Genomic DNA, 20,398 nt, shown 5'->3' with positions numbered 1-20,398 from the left:
TGAAGGATGATACCTAGTTTACCAATGTGGTGATTTTCATGTGGTTTTAGGTTTATAAGCATGGTTTTTGGAACCATGATGGTCTGTGAGATGTATGGCTGTCTGGTCCCTTAGATTGAATTTGTTAGTCCAGTTTTGGGTGAAACCAGTTATTGGTGAAACGGATTATTACGGATATTTTTTGGAAGTTTGGCTGCAATACGGGCCATGGGTGGGCCGGATTCTGATATTCAAAGAAAGGCGGATAATGGGCGGATCTGGATATGACTTGCCGGATATGGGCCGGGCCGGATCCTAAAAAGCCTATCCGTGAAGTGCTCTAGTTTGTAGTATGTCGGATTGGCAGGTCAATTTATATTATCCAATTAGGGAAGGTATTTTGACATCATCGAGCACTTTTCATGCACCTAGTTGACATTACATATATGACCTATGAAGTTAAACCTTTTTTGCTTTTTGCTTTTAACGCCCCTCTTACTGTCACGGCGTCTTTATGATGCCGAACTATCTAGCAGTTTTATGATCAATGTTCCTTCTGATAACGTCTCTCGTGAGGTCTGGCACATTCCTCTAGGTAATTTCTGTCCACGTGGGCGGACTCAAAGTAATCTTGGGAGGGCTCGTATTGTACCACACTTGAATATTGTGACTTGTGCACCTCAACTTACCGCTTTTTGTTATCATTTTTCAGTTATCAGTGTAACAGATTAATCAGTAAATACCGAACAACAGACTTTCTAGTTTCTACCTTACCCCCAACAGGTTACGCCAGCGAACGAAGGTACTTACGTTGACCTAAGAACAACTGTACTTTGTGATCAAGGTCATCGATATTTGACCAAGGCCCTCGATATTTGTTAGATATTTCATAGGTGGGGTTATCACACAACAAATCGATATCGGTTATGCCCACGGAAACACTGATTACATAGAAGCATCCGCTAGTGTGGTGCTCGTCCGCTAGTCTTGCCATTATAGTGAGGGATTCAGCCTTGTCTCAGTACATACCTACAGCTGTCAGTTGCCTCAGTTTGACTCCGTCCTGATCAACTGTTTGCTAGACTCCCGCCGCCGCGTGGCCTCAACGCCATCTGGTATTGAATTCGATCAATTGTCCCGCTGAATGACGTTCAGCCTGACGAAGTTGTAGCTCCCAACGGAGAAATAACGCCTATTTTGTGTCCGTTTAATTCCACTTTGAGCTCCGTTCGTTCTTCGCTTCGCTACCTCCCTAGTTCTAAAGGATTCTCATCTTGCCCCTCTATTTTACCTTGTTTTGGCTCCTTTATGACCCTCGATTCGACCTCACTCTAACCATATAACTCCTTATCTCCCAGGTCGAGACGGTGGAATGGGCGTACGAAAACATCGCCGAGCAGGGTGCCACCGACAAGGAGCTCAACAGCATGGCCGACTACCTGTCCCGCCAGCAGCTCGATCTGGTCATCAACCTTCCAATGCGCAGCGGCGGGGCGCGGCGCGTCAGCTCGTTCCAGACGCAGGGCTACCGCACCCGACGCATGGCGGTCGACTACGGCGTCTGTCTGGTCACCGATGTCAAGTGCGCTAAACTGCTGGTCGAGGTGAGGCAAGGTGGAGGGGAGATGGTTAATGCTGTCGATGTGTTAGTGAATGGCTCTCCGTCGGTATTTGTGTAGGTCTCAGGTGTTACTAACTAGTTAGTTAACTGATCATAAGACGGCAAAGGTCTACATGAGCATGCTAATTTGAAGTGCACATGATTAATTAACATGAGGAAATTTTACATGATAAAATGGCTTTAAAGCGAATAGAATAACCAAATGGCCTGATATTTCTTAGCAAAAAGACAAAACAAAAAACATCGGCTTCTCTTGTCGGGTACTGGTCTCTTTTTATGTGTCTAATGTTATTCGCACATGCTAGGTTAAAATATTTTTATCCTTCATTCCTACATAGCTCAGCGTGCAGTCGCACTGTGTTCTCCGTTACCGGGTGTTGGTGCCCTTCTGCCCAGCCGTTAGGTCGCTATCTGTGACCGCTATCTACCTAGTGCGCACCCCGCACCGATAATGTCTGAGACGGATAACGGACTGAGTCATACGGAACTAACTGACGTGTCGGTGATCCGCGGACTGACGGCTGCAGACCGGTGCAGGCCTGGCAGATGCTGCTTTGCACGCTTGTTCATGCCCGTTTGTCGTTCTGTCAGATATTGATCATCTGTTTGCTTACATAACTCTCCATTCATTTCGTCCTATTCTTGGCCGGTTACCTGTTTTCTGTCCCTCTGATTTAAAAAAAAAATTATTTAAGTGTGTCTGTTTTCAGTGTCAATCATACTCTTGGCCGTTTCTCTTTCTGGGTAGTATAATCACCCGCGTTTTAAACGTCTGTAAGACTGTAAGATGCTGTTTCCCCCTATCAGTTTTGTCCAATGTCTACCTCTTCCCCTAGTCCCTACCATTCTAACCATGTGTAATTTTGTATTATTTTCCCGCCACCCATCGTTCTCTTTTCATCCCTATTCTGTCTATCTGCATGCTCCTCGCCTCAAAACATTTCTTTTGCCATTTGCATCTATCGGTCTGACCCGTTCCTATCCCTATGTTTATCCGATGGTTCCCTGTGTTGTCTGTCAGTGTCTGTGCCTCTCGCGCCTCTCTCCTTCCCCACGTGGGTCTAACCCTTACCCGCCCACCGCTCACAGGCCCTACACCGACTGGGTGGCAAGGCTCCGGTGATCAACACGGGGATTGACTGTATCTCGTCGCGTCGCATCGTTCGGCTGCCGGGCATGATCGACGTTCACGTGCATCTGCGGGACCCCGGTCAGTGACTGGAAACAGAGACGCCTGTTTTCTGAGCTGAGCCCATGGTCAATGAATGACATCATATCCCGAGCTTTTTAAATATTTTTATGTAAATCTGCATTTTATTATATTGTTTACACTTCTTAAAGTAAACTTCGATACGCCGACACGCTGTCATTCTTTTTTCTTCTTTTTGCTCTTTTACTCAGAGAGAGCGCCGGATTTTTTAGAAGTGCTGATCATTGATATGGAAAGCGACATTCAATGGGCGTAATTGGGCTCACTATTCGCTACCGTGTGACGAACTGACTCACCGTTCTGATCGTACCGCTGTGATTGTTCCACAGGTCAGACGCACAAGGAGGACTTTGCGTCGGGAACGGCGGCGGCGCTGGCTGGCGGTGTGACCATGGTGATGGCCATGCCCAACACGAAGCCGGCCGTCATCGACAGGGACAGCTTCCAGATGGCCAAGGAGGTGAGGCACATACATACCGTGCTTCTGAGAAACATGACAACATAGGGTGTTAGCGAGACGAACATGATTTGTTCGCGTGGTTCACGTTTCTTTGCGATCGTGTCTCTGCGATTGATATTTATTATTGGTAGTCTGTTTCACATGGAACATTGCCATTTGAAGGCAAAATGAATAAGTTTAAGCATAGACCTCTGTACACCAAAGGTCTATGGTGTGCAGAGGTCTATGGTTTAGCATAGCTTTTACAGTTTTTGATACTGTAGGCCACTGTCCGACACCCAGCATTGTCCACGCATTCCGAATTTATCAATCGCCAACGCAATACGACACCCTTCCTCGGTCGTTCACGGCGTCACTGACTTCCCCTATCTCCTCGCACACTCGCGTGTCTCCTGCAGTGTGCGGCGCGCGGCGCCCGCTGCGACTACGCCCTGTTCGTGGGCGCCTCTCTGGACAACTACAGACAGCTGGCTGAGCTGGGGCCGCGTGCCGCTGCACTCAAGATGTACCTGAACGACACGTTCTCTGACCTGAGGCTGGACGACCTGACCGTGTGGAGCCAGCACATGGAACATTGGCCGGTGAGGGACACCTGTTAATCGCGGCTGCTGGGCTGTGAAGGAGTGATCGGTCCCTTTCTGGTATCTCTCAAATGTCTGCGTGGCGGAATATGAGTAGAACGTCTTAATTACTCTTGGATCTGTTTCTGTCGGCTCGGTGCGTTCTCAAGAGTTTTCTCCGTTTTTTTTTTTTTGCATAAATGGAACGTTGCACGATTTGAAGAAAAGACGTGCTCATTAATTGGCTTCTGGGTGTGAATTAGGAGGCAATAGAACGGTATTTAGGAGGCTTTATCCGTGTCCCATGAGCTTGGTCAGGGTTAAACTTTTTTTTAGATAACCACTATTGCTTGGCTCTTTTCTCCACAAGTAATTTGAACTAGGGGAGAGTGGGGCAAAGCGGCCACCCGGGGCAAAGCGGCCACCCATCGTTTTAGCCCTTCATAGCTGGCGTCAGTTCAAATTTATGGTTTCCAATTATGCTTCTCTTCACGGTCATTCGAATGAGCCAGACCGGGGTTTCAGGCCCATCACCATTGTTCTGTGAAACACGGAAAAGCATTTCTTGCCAGGTTACCAACTATGTTTACAATTTTTAAATGTTATATTATTCCATAACCGTTTGGAATTTTTATAAGCGTTCTTGTCCATGCATTGCATGGTTATCGTAGATGTATTCTACCAATTTTAATGTCTTTTACCCCACTAATAGCTAAGCTGGAATATTTTTGTCTCGGACGGTATGCGCGGGGCAAAGTGGCCGGGGCAAAGTGGCCACCCCCCAATTGGCCATAAGTTGCTTCCATCTGGATAAAAAACATTATTTATATTCAAATGTGTCGTCATGCATTCATCTTGGCCACTTTTTAGTTGCATGAGTTACCAAATAATGCAATTAAATGTTTATTTTCATGAAAATCCTTTCTTTGTTTACCTACAGGTGGAAGATGATAAAGTAAACATCCATCCTCGCTTAACCCTGTCACCATCAAATACCCTAGTCGTACACGAGGCAACTATTTTGTTTCTCATATCGGGACTTGAGAAGACGCCGGTGGCCGCTTTGCCCCAGGGTATGGGGCAAAGTGGCCAGTATGCATAGGTTTAAAGTTTTGTCAATATCTTTCATATGTGAACGCCTTTGGAAATAAAACGCAGTTGAAATAAAAGGCAACTTAATAGGGATCACATTGGTATAGAAAGAATCTTTCCAAGTTTAAAAATCAAGCGTTGGCATCGTGAGAAGCGTTAGGGTGGCCGCTTTGCCCCACTCTCCCCTACTTCATTTAATTGGTCAATGCACATTGCTTATCACTCCCGACACAGGTTGTTATGATATTAAGCTATGCAATAATTCAGTAGCCGTATTCCATCTGACCGCGTCTTTTTGCTCCCCTGGGCAGCGACACCTACCACTGTGCGTCCACGCAGAAGGCCAGACGATGGCAGCCGCCATGATGGTCGCGGCGCTCGCCAACCGACCAATCCACATCTGCCACGTGGCCAAAAAGGAGGAGATTCTCTTCATCAAGGCCGCCAAACAGAAGGTAATGTAGACATCAATTAGTTCAGAAATAGGTGCTTTTTACTGGCAGTAATCATTTGCCGAGTATACCCATCGTTCAGCGTTACGAATCGCTAGGCATCTTCCGTTTGACTCGTTATAACAGTATGTTTTAACTGCTTTTTGAGTGGTTCATAATCACACTGAAATGTATCACGAGTTTTTTTTTCGATTAAGGGTAGGTTATATATGTGCTTTTATATATTATATATCTTTTCGTTGTTTGTTTCCTATTTAATCGTCTTCGTTTTGCTATATTTGGGGCACCTCTTTAATCGCTTAAAATGCCTACCCTGTAGGGGAGAGTGGGGTAATTTGGTCGGTGGTGTAAATTGGCCGCCCCCACCTGTACCATGTCTAATAAAAGTGAGTGAAATAACTCTAGTCTCTATTCATTTGTCATGGGTAGAAATAACTGGAGGACAAATGTCAAAACTTTGCCCCTCGTAGTTTTATTCAAAATTAACAAAACGTCAATTTCATTAGAAAATGGTAACTTTTGCTTCTGTTTACAAAGTTGTATAACATGTAGTATTTGGGCTAAAAACGAATTCAGACATTACAGCGCCATTCTTGGGGGTGTTCAGCGGTTCCAAGAGCAATTTCATCTAATTCCGTATAGCCGTGATGACTTTATAGACAAAAATTTTCAGAATGGCAATATGGGGTAATTTGGCCGGGACTAGCGGGGCAACTTGGCCGGTGCGCTCATGGTCACTATGCTAGGACGGCCGAGTTTTCATGGTCAATTGTACCACCAGGCGCGGATACAAGGGGGGGCCATGGGGGCCATGGCCCCCCCTTGGCCGATTTTTTTCAAAAATAAAATAAAAAGTTAAAAAGCTGAAAAGGGGGCCTCCTGAAAATAAAGTGGCTATTCATGTTGAGATGTTGCCTGAACAGCTAGATAAGCTCAATAGACGCAGTTTTTTTTTGGGGGGGGGGGCCCAACAAGTGGGAAGATGGGGCCTCCAACAGGTGGGATTATGGGGGCCTCCTGGTTTCTAATGGCCCCTCCCTTGGAGATTTTCTGGATCCGCCCCTGTGTACCACAAATGACATGATTCATGACCAACTTTGACTACTTTGATGCCTTACTTCCGATTGGTCAACTGTAAGAGCATGTGACGTCATCAAAGGTTACCAAACGTTTTTTGCTAATAAATCCTTACATAAAAATGGTACAGCCACACAAATGGTCTCATTCTGTTCAGTTCGCCAAGGCGCATCGAATGATATGCATGATGACCTTGAAATCACGTGACCTTGAGGTCAAGCGACCGGAGGTAACGCGACCTGAGGTCAACCTTTGACCTTGACTTCTCGAGGTCAACACATATATGAATCGATGCGGACTGACGAGAGAATTACGATGGTACTTTTAGTTTTGGCCTAGCTTGATTACTTCAAAAGTTATTCGTAAAAAACTGTCTTCGAATCTAGAGCCGCTAATTTGGCTACTTTGACCCCTGTGACCCCTGAGTCAACCTCCAAAATGCGGCAAATGCGTCATAGGACACACGTCATTGCTGAATCTGAAGCTGACTCGCAATATAAGAGAAAATCCCGACCGCAAACTAACACCGGCCAAATTGCCCCACACCCCCGGCCAAATAACCCTGCTATTGGGGCAATTTGGCCGCCTTGCAGACCTTTGTAATGCGTCACAATTTCAATATAAGTAATTACTCTATCATTTCAAGTTCACTGTCCAGTAAAGTAAAATGAATGCGACACCTGCCAGCGTTGAGAAAATGCAGAAATGTGTCGTCAATTTTAAGCTACATCGATTTCTAAAAAAAAAGCGGCCAAATTACCCCACTCTCCCCTAGATTGGCTATTCTTATCTTCCAAGTAGCAACCCAGCAGCTTCTTTTTGAACCAGACGCATATAATTATGATCTGCTCAATTTGTCATGCCCAGTGGTTATTCTTCACCAGCAGTCTGTCCGTATTTCCCGTCCCTTCCCCTTCCGTCTTTTGCCGTCTCTCCTGTCCTGTCTCTCGTCCTGCCCCTTCCTGTCTTTAACATCCTCTCTGTCCTGGTTTTTCCAGTAACGTTCAACGTGCGAACCATCGCCGTCCCGCGTCACTTTACGCTCGCCTCTGTCCTCCAGGGTTTCCCGGTGACATGCGAGGTGTCGCCGCACCATCTGTTCCTCACCTCCTCGGAGCTGGGCCGGCTGGGCGCCATGGGTCAGGTCAAACCGCCTCTGATGGTCGAGGATGACCAGCGAGCGCTCTGGGATAACATGGCCGTCATCGACTGCTTCGCTACAGACCATGGTGAGTGTCTCCAGTCTGCAACCCTCGTAGAGCTGGTTTGGGCCTGAAGAGACTACGGTCGAAGATCAGCTAATGTGGTGTATTGCGGTACAGCCTACCTAGAGCTGTAGTGTATTGCGGTGCAGTCTACCAAGAGCTGTGGTGTATTACGGTACAGTCTACCTAGAGCTGTGGTGTATTGCGGTACAGCCTACCTAGAACTGTGGTGCAATGCGGCACAGGCTAAATAGAGCTGTTGCGTATTGCGGTACAGTCTACCTAGAGTTGTCATGTAACTATTGCGGTACAGCTGACCTAGAGCTGTGGTGTAATGCGGCACAGGCTACATAGAGCAGTTGCGTATTGGGGTATAGTCTACCTAGAGTTGTAGTGCATTGCGGTACAGTCTACCTAGAGTTGTAGTGCATTGCGATACAGTCTACCTAGAGCTAATAGCTATAGTGTATTGCGTTACAGCCTACATAGAGCTGTAGTGTAATACGGTACAGCCTACCCAGAGCTGTCAGCCGTGGTGTATTGCGGTACAGTATATCAAGAGCTGTAGTGTATTGCGGCACAGCCTATCAAGAGCTGTAGTGAAATGCGGTGCAGCCTACCTAGAGCTGTTGTGTACTGCGGTACAGTCTACCTAGAGCTGTGTGGTGTATTGCGGTACAGCCTACCTAGAGCTGTTGTGTACTGCGGTACAGTCTACCTAGAGCTGTGTGGTGTATTGCGTTACAGCCTACATAGACATGTGGTGTAATGCGGTACAGCCTACCTAGAGCTTTTGTGTATTGCGGTACAGTCTACCTAGAGCTGTGGTGTATTGCGGTACAGCCTAAATAGAGTTGTGGTGTAATGCGGTGCAGCCTACCTAGAGCTGTTGTGTACTGCGGTACAGTCTACCTAGAGCTGTGTGGTGTATTGCGATACGGAATCAACTATGAAGGGCTGTAGGTAGTGTCCATTAGGGTGCAGTCTATCGAGAGCTGAAGGTGTAGTGTATCGCTATTTACTGTGCAGTCTGTCAAGAGCTGTGGTATGTTGTAGAGTCTCACAAGAGCTGTATGTACTGTAGTGTCCACTACGTTGCAGTCTATCGAGATGGTTGATTTCAGCAGTAGCATTATCAGCTGTGTCTTTCTTCTTTGACAGCGCCTCACACGGTGGCCGAAAAGCGGTCGGAGAAGCCGCCGCCGGGCTTCCCGGGCCTGGAGACGATGTTGCCGCTGCTGCTGACTGCGGTCAACCAGGGACGACTCACACTGCAGGTAACCGTGATTGTCATATGCACCCGGCAGAACCGCCAGGGAACCATCGCGGACCAGCCGCTGATCGTCACACGCAGCCGACAGAACCGCCAGGGAGCCGGCGCGGACCAGCCGCTGGGGTGGTCTGTCGTCCTTGTAACGTGCACGCTAGTGGCACAGACGGCACTGTCTTACACTGGAGGATCCAGTTAATTGTGTCCACTCAACGCTTTTTTTTTGTCGGTCAACAAATATTGACCTGGAGGTTTGAGTCTCGTGTTTCTTCTTAGCTGCACAAACCTAAGTCAATATAGGTACCCTGGCGCTAACGTGCTTCGCGTCAAAGGCACGCTGAAATTCCGCATGATTAACCCTTATGACTCGCCATATATCCTTCCGACCAGCACGCCGAGATTTGTTTGTGCTTCCTCTGTGAGAGCCCCTATCACACCCCCAGTCTCTCTAGCCGGGTATATCGATCACGCCTCGCTCGCGTGGTCGGTAGCCGTCCTGCTGCACCCGAAATCCTTCACCGCAATCCGCAGTAATCCATATGACGCACAGCTACCGCCTCTGCAAGCTCCGTGGGGTTGAGTGGGGTCCCTCGAGAGGCGTGCTGTCGGGACATCCCACCCCTCCCCCTCCCCACGGTCTACGGTGATAGGGGGGGGGGGCTCAGTTTCACTGATCCGTGAGATATCACCTGCCGATCACCAGGCACTGATTGCACGCTGATTGGCCCACGGAAGCTCGGAATGACGCAAACGGAAGGTCGCGACTGAGTAGGCGTGGGTTCTGCTCTGTTTGTCCAACGATTGAAATATTGTATGGGTTGGTAGATGTGGGATTGTTTCTCGTTGCTGGCTGATTGCCTTATAGCCTGCCGGCTATCTTTTTCCGGAATGACAGGAAATAATAGGGTGGATAAAGCGAACATGCATGTTTGCTATGTGATTCAGTCAGGGGTAACTCAGCGTTATAATGGGAGTGTCATGTCGTGGACATTTTGAGCACAAGAGTATATCTTGTACTTAACCATACAACTAAGTTCGTTTACATTATTTTCTACTGAAATCGTAAAGCGTCGGTCAGAAAAAAAAATATGCCTTAGAATGTGCGTCACTTAACCCTCGCCCTGGCAGGGCATTTTTCATAACACGGCCTGGCAGGGGGGGGGGGGTCGATGCGACCCCCCCCCCCTCGCGATTGGCTCCTATGGCACCTAGAAACACCAAATTTGGTAGGTAGGTGGGCCCCCTGGAGTTCTCGCCCCTGTGCAAATTTGGTTGCTCTAGGTCAATATTTAGGGGGGTTTTGGGGGGTATAAATGTAAAAATTTCGCTAAAAACAGGTCAAAAGTTTTTCGCTTATAACTTTTGATCTCATTAAGATAGAGAAAAAAGAAAAGCTCCAGTGAACTCAGCACGTCAAGGCGCGTCGAATGATATACTTTTTAGCTTGCTTAAGTGTACTTAGAGTTTTTCTTAACTTTTAAGTAAACTTAAATTAATAAATTAAGGTCAAGTTAACCAAATTGCATCATATCGCATATCATTCGATTCGGCTGATCACCAGGAACACAATGGTACCATTTTTTTAAGCTCTAGCGTCATTATGTGCCAAGTTATTGGCAAAAACATCATTTGACCTCAGTTGACCTCATTTGACCTGACCCATGGGTAAGTACACCAAACAAAGAAGCACCAAGTGACCTGCTGTTAAGTACCGTGGTTTCAAAGCACAAAAGTGATAGAACGAAGCGGATATCTCCAGTATTTTCCGAATTTAGTATTTTCCCATAGGCTTAACATTACGACGTAATGACCTCTAACTGACCTCAGGTCAGTGACCTCAAAAAAGCCGGACTATATGTTATACAACTCGGTGAACTTAGCACATCCTGAAAGTTTGAAGGAAATCAGTCGAAAACTGTGAGTTGGAGAGGTGCAAAAAGAAAATTTAAATTTGACCATGACCTTGTACCGGTTTTTCTGACCTGGTGACCTGACCCAAGGTCACCCGAACCTGAAATTTTCAGGTCATATGTAAAAAGGTTGCCCCATAGGCTGTGCCAAATTTGGCGGCGCTGCGCGCCGCCGTTTTTACGCTATCTTCGAAAAACCTTAGGGGGGGGTCGCATCGACCCCCCCCCCCCTGCCAGGGCGAGGGTTAAACTAAGACGGATGCATAACTGTTGGAAGTCCTTGTTATCGCAAAGCTCCCTGCGAAATTTCCTGCTCGTGTAGTGTCGCAAACCTCTGTCACTTCAGATGTGTGACCTCGCCATTCTGTCTCCACCAGGACCTAGAGGACAAGCTGCATCACAACCCTCGGCGCATCTTCAAGCTGCCAGAGCAGCCCAACACCTACATCGAAGTAGACATGGACGAGACCTACTCGATTCCAGAAGCTCCCGCGCACAGGTGCTGTGTACTGCAAAAGTGTTGTGTAATGCTTTTATTGTTAAACGTTCGATATTTTTGTGTGTTTGAAGTCGATGCGAGCTCTCCCCAGAGAAAAAAAATGCGTCAGGTTAAAGTTGGTAGTGTTGATATCTTTTACTATTATATGTTTCACATATGTGACCAGTTTATAGCTGCATAAACGCTTACGCTCCTCCTATCATCTATTCTCACATACGCAAACAAACAAACAAACAAACAAACAAACAAACAAACAAACAAACAATCATTGGCATATATGTAAATTCCACAAGCGGTGCTGGCTGCTTTTCCATGCAGTAGCTTACCTCCCGCCCCACCCCGCCCCGCAGTAAGGCCATGTGGACTCCGTTCGCCGGCCGCGCGGTGGCCGGTGCCGTCAAGAGGGTGGTGCTCCGAGGTGAGGTGGCCATGGTGGATGGACGTGTGCTGGCCACGCCCGGCTCAGGACGAGACTTGCGCGAGCTGCAGCCGCTGCTGCCGCCGCCGCCGGCCGTCCAGCCGGAGACCGTGGGGCTGCCGTGGACGGAGGAGCGCGAGTGGCACGTGCCCGCCGCCGGCAGGACCGACGATCGGCTTACTGCAGGTGCGATCTGAGGAGGGAAGGTGAACAGGATGGGAGAGATGTGTGCAGGCGAGTTGTGTTTACGACTGGATTGTACGGTATTCGAAAGGAAATTTACAAGTTTGCATTTTTCAAACCAAAACTGTAACTGATTGTTTTTATGCCTGGAATATTGAATAATGTAGCAGGATGGTATCATTTAGTAGCAAGTATAAGACGATATTCAGACGACATCAAATTATAGCAGATGATCAATGAATCGCTAACCACTAACCAGCGCTCCATTGCTGCCCGCCCCACAGCCGCCGAGAGTCTGGGCATCCACGCTCTGGAGCGTCCCGCGCTGGCGTCCACCCCTCCCAGCCGTCCCCGAGCCGGTACGGCCGGCGGCTCTAGGCAGCGCGCGCCGTCGCCGCGTCCTCCGCCGACCAGCCACGCCGCGCCCTCGGCGGCACAGCTGAGCCACGTACTGACAGCGGAGAACTTCAGTCGAGACGCGCTCTACCGGATCTTCTACCTGGCTGGGACGTACCGTACCAGTGTGGCCAAAGACAGGCCGCTCGATCATGTGCTCAAGGTGGGTCGGACGGACGGACGGATGGAGGGACGGACGGACAGACGGACGGACGGAAAGACGGAAAGACGGACAGACGGACAGACGGACGGGGAAGGAACGAAGGGACGGTTGGATGGTTCTCTAGATGGACGGACGGAAGGAAGAAGTTAGGGAGAACGGACGGCGGGAAGTCAGATGTGATGTGAGCTGCGATTCAGAGTAGTATATCCCCTATATGCTAAATATTATATCTTCGATTTAGAATCTTCTTACCTGAAAAATTACACGGACCACAACATACCCTGACTGCCCCAAATCCCTTCCTTGTCCCGAAGGGCTAGATCCATGAACATTTGATATTTTAGACGAATGATAAACACTGGACCTGCCCCTCCCCTCTTCCTCAGGGTAAGGTGATGGCAATGCTGCTCCAGACCATTGATAAACTCCTGGACGTGATCCCTCCCTTCCGCTCCCTCCCTCAGGGTAAGGTGATGGCGCTCATGTTCTACGAGGCCTCCACCCGCACCTCGTGCAGCTTCGACAGCGCCATGCAGCGTCTCGGAGGGCGCGTACTACACTTCAACGAGAGCACCTCCTCCGTCAAAAAGGGCGAGACTCTGGAAGGTGGGCGATTGTTTTATACTAGCGTCAATGCTTTTATGGGGTAGAGTGCTAACGATAAAAGCTTTGGGTTTATTATACGAGGAATTGTGGTAGAAGTTTGTGTGGGTGGGATTCGGTGGGCTGCTCTTTCTCTGTTGTGCCTTAAGTGTCATTATGACTGTGAAAAGTACTCGTCCTATGAACTCGAGGTCAACCGGCGACCTTCCGGCACAAAATCACCGCGCGGATCTCGAGTTCCCTGTCCGTATGACGTCACTGTCTGACGTCACCCGTGCAGATTCTGTGCGCACTATGGCCGGCTACAGTGACGTCATCGTGTTACGTCACCCGTCGCCGACGGCGGCCGGCCGGGCGGCGGAGGTCAGCCCTCGGCCGATCATCAACGCCGGCAGCGGCACGGGCGAGCACCCGACCCAGGCACTGCTGGACGTGTTCACTATCCGAGAGGAGATCGGCACCGTCAACGGACTCACCATCACCATGGTAACTGGACACGGGGCGACGCAAATTATCACCATGGTAACCGAGCACGATGGCCATCCAAGTCACGACTTGTGAAAAAAATCATAAGGGCTTACTAAATTTGAGCTAAATCGTTTACGGGTTCGTGCGATGTCTGGAAAAGAAATGAGAGATGGGCCCAGTTGTGCATGCTGGGCTTTGGGTATTTGCTCTTGAGAAGTTAGACGTGATGCTATAATTGCGCCTTTATGTTTATAGCGTGACATGAAAAGCCCTCTTATAATCTGTCAATAACAGGGTTGTACTCGACTCAAAAAAATTTGCCGACTCGACTCATCATTCAACTTCAGAAAGCCCTGACTCAACTCTGACTCAAACAAGGAGCTGATTTTTTCCCTTGACTCGACTCATGACTCAAGCGGCTCAATGAAAATATGAGTCGACTCAAACTTGACTCAAACTTTTTGTTGACTCAATTGTGTTGACTCAAAATTGACTCAGATAAAAAAGTTGTTGGAGGGAAATCCGGCAGCAGGGCCAGGGCTAAGTTGTTAGCGGGGGGGGGGAGGGGGAAGGAAAAGTTTGTATATATATATAATATATATATATATAGATACATATATATATATATATATATATATATATATATGTATATTATATTGCTCCTAGAAAGTTGAGTCATGCTCCTAAATGTTGGACTCAACTCTGACTCAACTCAACATCTTAATATTTTTGTCCGACTCAACTCTGACTCAACTCAACACCTCAACATTTTATCCGACTCGACTCAAATCTGACTCATTTGAGTCAGAGTTGAGTCAAATTTCTGACTCGACTCATGAGTCAAGCACAACCCTGGTCAATAATGATGCTTTTCCTTTCTTGTGTGCAACAGACCCGACTGACGACTTGCAGTACCTTACTGCGAGTTATTGCATGTCGACACTATGTGTTTAACAATTTGACAAGCTACCGTAATGCTGTCAGACAGTACTTTGGGGAAAGTTACTCATGTCTGATTAGGCGTTTCTTCAGAGCATTATAGGAAAAGTTGCTCCTTCTCCGAGAACCTGAGCTGACACGGCTGTATGCCGTCTGACATGCAGTAATGCTACCTGAGTCCGGCTAGACATCTTTATCAATGATAAGGTGCATTAAGGCACTTGGAACAGTCATCAGGACAGCTATCAGTCACATTGAAAAGATCGCGTGATGCCATTAGATCAGCCACTCAGGTAGCCACTCAATCAATAGTGAACGGTAGCTATTGCTAAGGACCTTTGCTCTATCGAAGTTTCAGCGGGAGATATGTAGCCGCACCCCTGAATCTTTGGTCGCTCAACGTCCACTCAATGCAGCAATGAAGAGAAATTGTCAAGTGAAGCCATCGCTATACCTATTTCACGGCACCTCATTGTAAACCATAATGACGTCATGTAAGAATTTTGACGTCATGTCTTGATTAAACGGCACAGTGTTCTCCGATAACGGTTTATGGCCTCAACTCGGGAGGGATGACTTTGCTTGCAGGTTTATTCATTGCTCTCGGATTTCCCACATGCCAATGCTGTGCCGACCTGCAGCGGTGGTATAAGGTTTTCGGAGCGGTATTTCCTTCATGAATGGTGATAAGGTTGTCACTGTTGGAATATTGTTCAAATGCGATGGCCGGGCTCAGGGAGGCCAATCGAATTTCCGACTCGCAACACGTTGAATATGCCGGTGTCAGTAAAGAATATTCCTAAGTTCCGTCTGACTTTTGTTAGCCCTCACCATCGAGCCAAGCAACCAGAAACTAATTAATCCTTCAGCCCAACATCTGAAACAACACCGACTGCTAACCTACAAATCCCTTTCCCCAGCCATACTTCGTGCCGAACCGTCATTGACTACCATATGTGATCATTCGATCACCAAATCCCTTTTCCCTTTAACCCCTCACCGGCCGGACCGTCTATGACCTCTGACCGCTGACCTCATGTCACAGGTGGGTGACCTGAAGAACGGGCGCACCGTGCACTCGCTGGCGCGCCTGCTGACGCTCTACAAGGTGCACCTGAAGTACGTCTGTCCTCCGGGACTGGAGATGCCTCAGGAGGTGAGAGAGGCGCTCGTTGAGTGGAAAATTGTGTGACGATTTAGATATGGTATGTTCGGAAAATGAAAATATGTGGTAAGATAGAGAGGCGTGGTGCTTGTTACCAGTTAAATGTGTTATTAGCATGATTGGAAACCATGCGTCGTTAGTCATAGTTGAATTAGGAAGTAGTTCGGACAGCTGATTCTTATTTGAAAACCCATAGCGAGATCATAGGCATGTGAAATGACAGTAGATTGAAAAACATAGATCTGTCGAACTTTGGAAAAGCATAGCTCGAGAAGGTGACGCACGGGATGAATGTTAGATCTAGTCACCGCTGTTCTCCTCACTGACATGGCTCCCGTTCTGTACCTCCAGGTGGTTGACTTTGTGGCCGCCCAGGCGGTGAAGCAGACCCACTGTACCTCCCTGGAGGAGGCCCTGCCCGACTCAGACGTCATCTACATGACGCGCGTGCAGCGGGAGCGTTTTGCCGACACGGCAGAGTACGAGCGCTGCGCCGGGCGTCTGGTGCTCACCCCTCAACTGATGACACTGGCTGGCCCGCGCACGGTGGTGCTGCACCCCCTGCCGCGTGTTGACGAGGTGAGCACCGAGCTGGACGGTGATCCGCGCGCCGCCTACTTCCGACAGGCCGAGTATGGCATGTACGTGCGCATGGCGCTGCTCACCACGGTACTCGGCAGGGCCTAACAGTGGTTAGAGCGACATCTATAGCGGTAGTGTGGATAGAACAGAGATCTGGATGTGAGAATGATGTGAGCGTGTGAGAGCTGTGTAGTGTTTGCTCGTCTTGGTAGAAGCTAAGATAATTCAAGGGGCGACACCAATTATGGAGATGCCAGTGTTTTTTGAAGATTTTTTCGTGGCTAGACGTGGAGTCGAATTGTATTCTGAAAAGTGTTGAATGAATTGTGCCTTACTTGGATGACTTAGTAACCACTGAGGGCATTTTGTTGCCACTACCTATATCTACCTGTAGGGATAAGGTGGCGTGCACATTCCGTTGGCATTTACCGAGTGAACTAACTCCGTAAAGTTACTGGGGTGGATACCTAATACGATATTTGTTACAATGGTGTCGGCATTGGGGTTTATAAATATACGCTAAAAAGATTACTTTGTTATCGCTTTTCCCTTCCGCGATAGTAACCCGGCAGTTGCTGGGGTATTTCGCCACCCGCCGTTTGCTGAGGGGGGGGGGCGATAAAGGCCCCCACCAGATAACTCGAGAACCAATATGCGCAGCGAAACGCACGAGGCGGCAAACGAAAGAACGTGACGAGACGTTTCAGAGTACTTTAAAGTTGGATTTTGAGGTCACAGGTCGGTACAAGGTCAGGTCAAACACCTGAAATCGGGCTTTCAGTAGCATGGACTTAAGAACCTCGCAATGGGCGTCTCTCGTCATAAGCTCTGTCAAAACGGTGCACAAGCCTTCATATAAGGCCTACAAGAGTCAGATCCATGTAGGGGTCAGTCAAGCATAGGTCAGGGTCAAGGTCAGGTCAACCAGGTAGGCACATATCTCCGAAAATCAAAACTGATATTCACAGCCTGTGACACATGTTTTATGGGTAATTTTGGGCGTAGAACACGAATGTGACATTCATTTTATCATATGTGTACGTGTTTGGTTCAAAAAGTTCAATTTAAGAAATGTATGTATCATGGTCGTGAAGTAGTCACGAGAAATCGCCAAGATTCAGTTGAAGATGTTGGAAAATGCGGAGCGATAATAAAAAATCGAAGATAGCCATTTGATTGTTCATGGTATTGGCAGTTTAACCCGCGCCCTGCTGGGGGGGGGAGGTGTTTGAACACCCCCCCCCCTTGTGGTTTTTCGCGAATATCTCAAAAACGGCGGCGCGGAGCGCCGCCGTTTTTGGTACACCTTATCATGCGCCGCCGTTTTTGGTACACCTTATCATACATCAATTCTACACATGTTGTGAAAATTTCAGACCAAGGTCATTCAAGGTCAGGTCACCAGGTCACTTGAAGTGACCCCACCTCATAAAAAGTTTCAATGTCAGTCATAGCTACACCGAGTGACCGATCGCTTTGAAACTTTCAGCGATTGCTAAGAGCAATAGCATGTACAAAATGTATATCTCAGAATTTTGATATCGATGACCTAAGGTCAGGTCAATTTTGCGACCTCCCCATTATAAGTCAATGGGAGAAAATTGAAATGCGCCTCTTTTGGACGAAAGACATTATAAACACTCCCAAACACTGAATTACAAGTGGTTTAGACACACTGAACATGAAAATGGTGTCCGTGACCCCTGATTATGCCCTGAGGTCATCTTAGGTCACGAATAGTATCTAACAGTTTTTCGCAAATAACTTTTGATAGAGGCATGCTAGAATGATGAAAACGCCTTAGATGTGTTCAGCTCGACGATACCGATCGACTGATATGCAACATGACCCTTTCCGGTCAGGTCATGACCTTGACCTGAGGTCAAATTTTCAAGTTGACCTTTCAAGGTCAAGTTATAGTTCATAGCGTCTTGACAAGAGGAACACGATGCCGGTAAAACTAAGCTCGTACAAGGCTTGAGTCAAAAGTTATTGCAGAAAAACTGTTTCCGAAAAAAAATCGGCTATTTTTGCAGTTTTTGCCCCCTGCAGGCAAAACCGTTGACGTTAGGTCAAATCTGAGAAAATTACTCAGAAAGGGCGTTAATAGGGCTATCGAATGCGCTTTTCTGCGGCGCTGTAGCTCTATTGGTTCCCGAGTTATGCGTTGGCTTCTTGGAAATTGTCGACATTCGACCTTGAAATCGGCGAAATTTTGCCTTCAATGACCTCTGGTGACCTGACGTTTGACCTGACCAAAAAATTGACAGAAGTGATTTCCTCATTATTTTTGACGCTCTTTCGAACGCCGCCTTCCGCGTGTCGCTACGTGGCCCAGGAGCCGAGTTAGAAGGGGGGTGTTCAAACACCCCCCCCCCCCCCCAGCAGGGCGTGGAAATCCAGGACCCCCAGCCGGGCGCGGGTTAATGGCGTTTACGACACGTCTGTATCTTTATTCTGTGATTTTATATGATTTTTTTAACATATGCCGTTTTTGGTCGAAAACTCAGAAATCATGACGTCACTAAAACCTCGATATCTCAAAAATTTTCCGACCGATTTTTTAGAAACTTTGTCATAATAAACTTCAATCAATTCCCTACAGGTACCTAAATGCCTGCGGCGCGCCGTTTTTATGCTATAGCGCGGCGAAAAAAAGTGAAAAAGTGGGGGCGTTTAACGCCCCCCCCCCCCAGCAACTCGGGGGGTAATGCCCATATAACCAATATTTTTTTCTCGAACGTTTTGTAGTAATTGTGATGCTATGCTTTGATAAGACTTTAACTTAATCGGTTTTACGCGGCCAAATAATTGTAATGGTCATTGCCATAAATCATCAATATTGCCAGTTCACATAAAATACTAGATGCAGCCTAACAACTTGGTCCTTCCTCGAGAATGAGCCATGGCTCACAGATGCAACGCACAATGCACATATATGAATCATATTTCATGGTCTATCAAGGTGACCGCATTTCGTTAAATGATATTGGATCATGCCTTATTACTACCAAAGCACACGGGCCTTGGAGGTTCAATATCATCCAATGTCCATCTCCGTTCCACACATATGCGCGTTCCATGATCAATTCGAACTTGGACGCACTAGGTGAGCGGCCCAGCTAATGCATATTGTTCACATCGGCATTTGGTATCGCCGTTCCGCCCCCGGACTGTACTTCCGGTCACGTGTCGGTCTCCTTCCGCGCAGCACTGCGTCGAGGCGAACATACAGGTGCGCCACACTCCAAGAGTAGGCCGCGCAGCGCGCTGGGCACATATAGCCGCCGTCTGTCCCCCCCCCCCCCCTGTTTTCCGTCGTCGCCGTCGCTGGTGCCAAACTCTGCCTAGATCTCGTTACAACACCAAGTCAAATACGCGGTCTGCGATAAGTCATAGCTAATAGAAAGTGTTGGTGCGGATATTCGGTTCCAACTGAGCCCGGTCGGGCTGTAGCGACGTGCTGCGACGACTCGCTAAGGCGACGAGTTTGGTCCGTGTCGGTTTGTTCCTGTGTTAAACCGTCTCTCGGCTCTCCCTCTCACTTTAAAATGCAATGTCCGGCATGGTTTCACTGGGGTCGGACTCTCGGCAATGTTGTCTGACTGAGAGCTGTCATGATTTTGACACAATCCGCCCACAGTGCCTTTGCTTTACCGGGGTTTGGTGGTCAGATGCGTCATTACTTCAAATCTCTGCTGAAGCGACGCTTTTTTATTTGCTTGACTTCAATTTATGCTCTTATCTGTCTATCGCTAATATTTTGAAGCAACTCGAAGCTTCAAGTTCAAGTTTTATCTCCGTCCTATTTGCAGCATTATGGGATGATGTTTTATTGCACAGCTGGTAACTGACGTTACAATGTGGCCTACATAAAGCTTCATGTTCATGGACACACACCGTGCACCATTAGTGGTGGTACACCGATCATAATAGGATGATTGTAGCTTTTATTAGATTTACTCGCAAAATGCATACCGAAACACCCCACGTTACCTAATTTTGGTGATTGGCGAAGTGCAACGTCACGACGAGAATACTACGAGCTTTCGTCGGTATATGATGAAACAGTTCTTCACGAATATGGAAATTTAGGGTTCGTCATGCACCTAAATAACTAAACAGGATGCTTGCGAAAAAGTCACG

The 20,398-nt window shown here is 47.8% G+C and overlaps 1 protein-coding gene across 1 annotated transcript in view; it reads left to right on the top strand.

The window, feature by feature from the left end:
* Positions 1–16,783, top strand: part of LOC122363197 (CAD protein-like) — a 77,691-nt gene extending 60,908 nt beyond the window's left edge. The window contains exons 29-42 of the mRNA XM_043332170.1: positions 1,338–1,583; positions 2,690–2,810; positions 3,140–3,270; positions 3,669–3,851; positions 5,234–5,377; positions 7,512–7,680; positions 8,818–8,933; positions 11,214–11,335; positions 11,686–11,939; positions 12,221–12,495; positions 12,960–13,101; positions 13,379–13,584; positions 15,551–15,661; positions 16,022–16,783. Of these exons, the coding sequence (XP_043188105.1) occupies positions 1,338–1,583; positions 2,690–2,810; positions 3,140–3,270; positions 3,669–3,851; positions 5,234–5,377; positions 7,512–7,680; positions 8,818–8,933; positions 11,214–11,335; positions 11,686–11,939; positions 12,221–12,495; positions 12,960–13,101; positions 13,379–13,584; positions 15,551–15,661; positions 16,022–16,357 (2,556 nt within the window). The 3' untranslated portion in view covers positions 16,358–16,783. The remainder of the gene's footprint in view (positions 1–1,337; positions 1,584–2,689; positions 2,811–3,139; positions 3,271–3,668; positions 3,852–5,233; positions 5,378–7,511; positions 7,681–8,817; positions 8,934–11,213; positions 11,336–11,685; positions 11,940–12,220; positions 12,496–12,959; positions 13,102–13,378; positions 13,585–15,550; positions 15,662–16,021) is intronic.
* The last annotated feature ends 3,615 nt before the right edge of the window (positions 16,784–20,398 follow it).

The sequence above is a fragment of the Amphibalanus amphitrite genome, unplaced genomic scaffold (assembly GCF_019059575.1).
Source record: "Amphibalanus amphitrite isolate SeventyFive unplaced genomic scaffold, NRLGWU_Aamphi_draft 000609F_arrow, whole genome shotgun sequence".
In the NCBI taxonomy this organism is placed as follows: domain Eukaryota; kingdom Metazoa; phylum Arthropoda; class Thecostraca; order Balanomorpha; family Balanidae; genus Amphibalanus; species Amphibalanus amphitrite.
The sequence above is the reverse complement of the archived record's forward strand: the minus strand, read 5'-3'. Positions and strand labels throughout refer to the sequence as shown.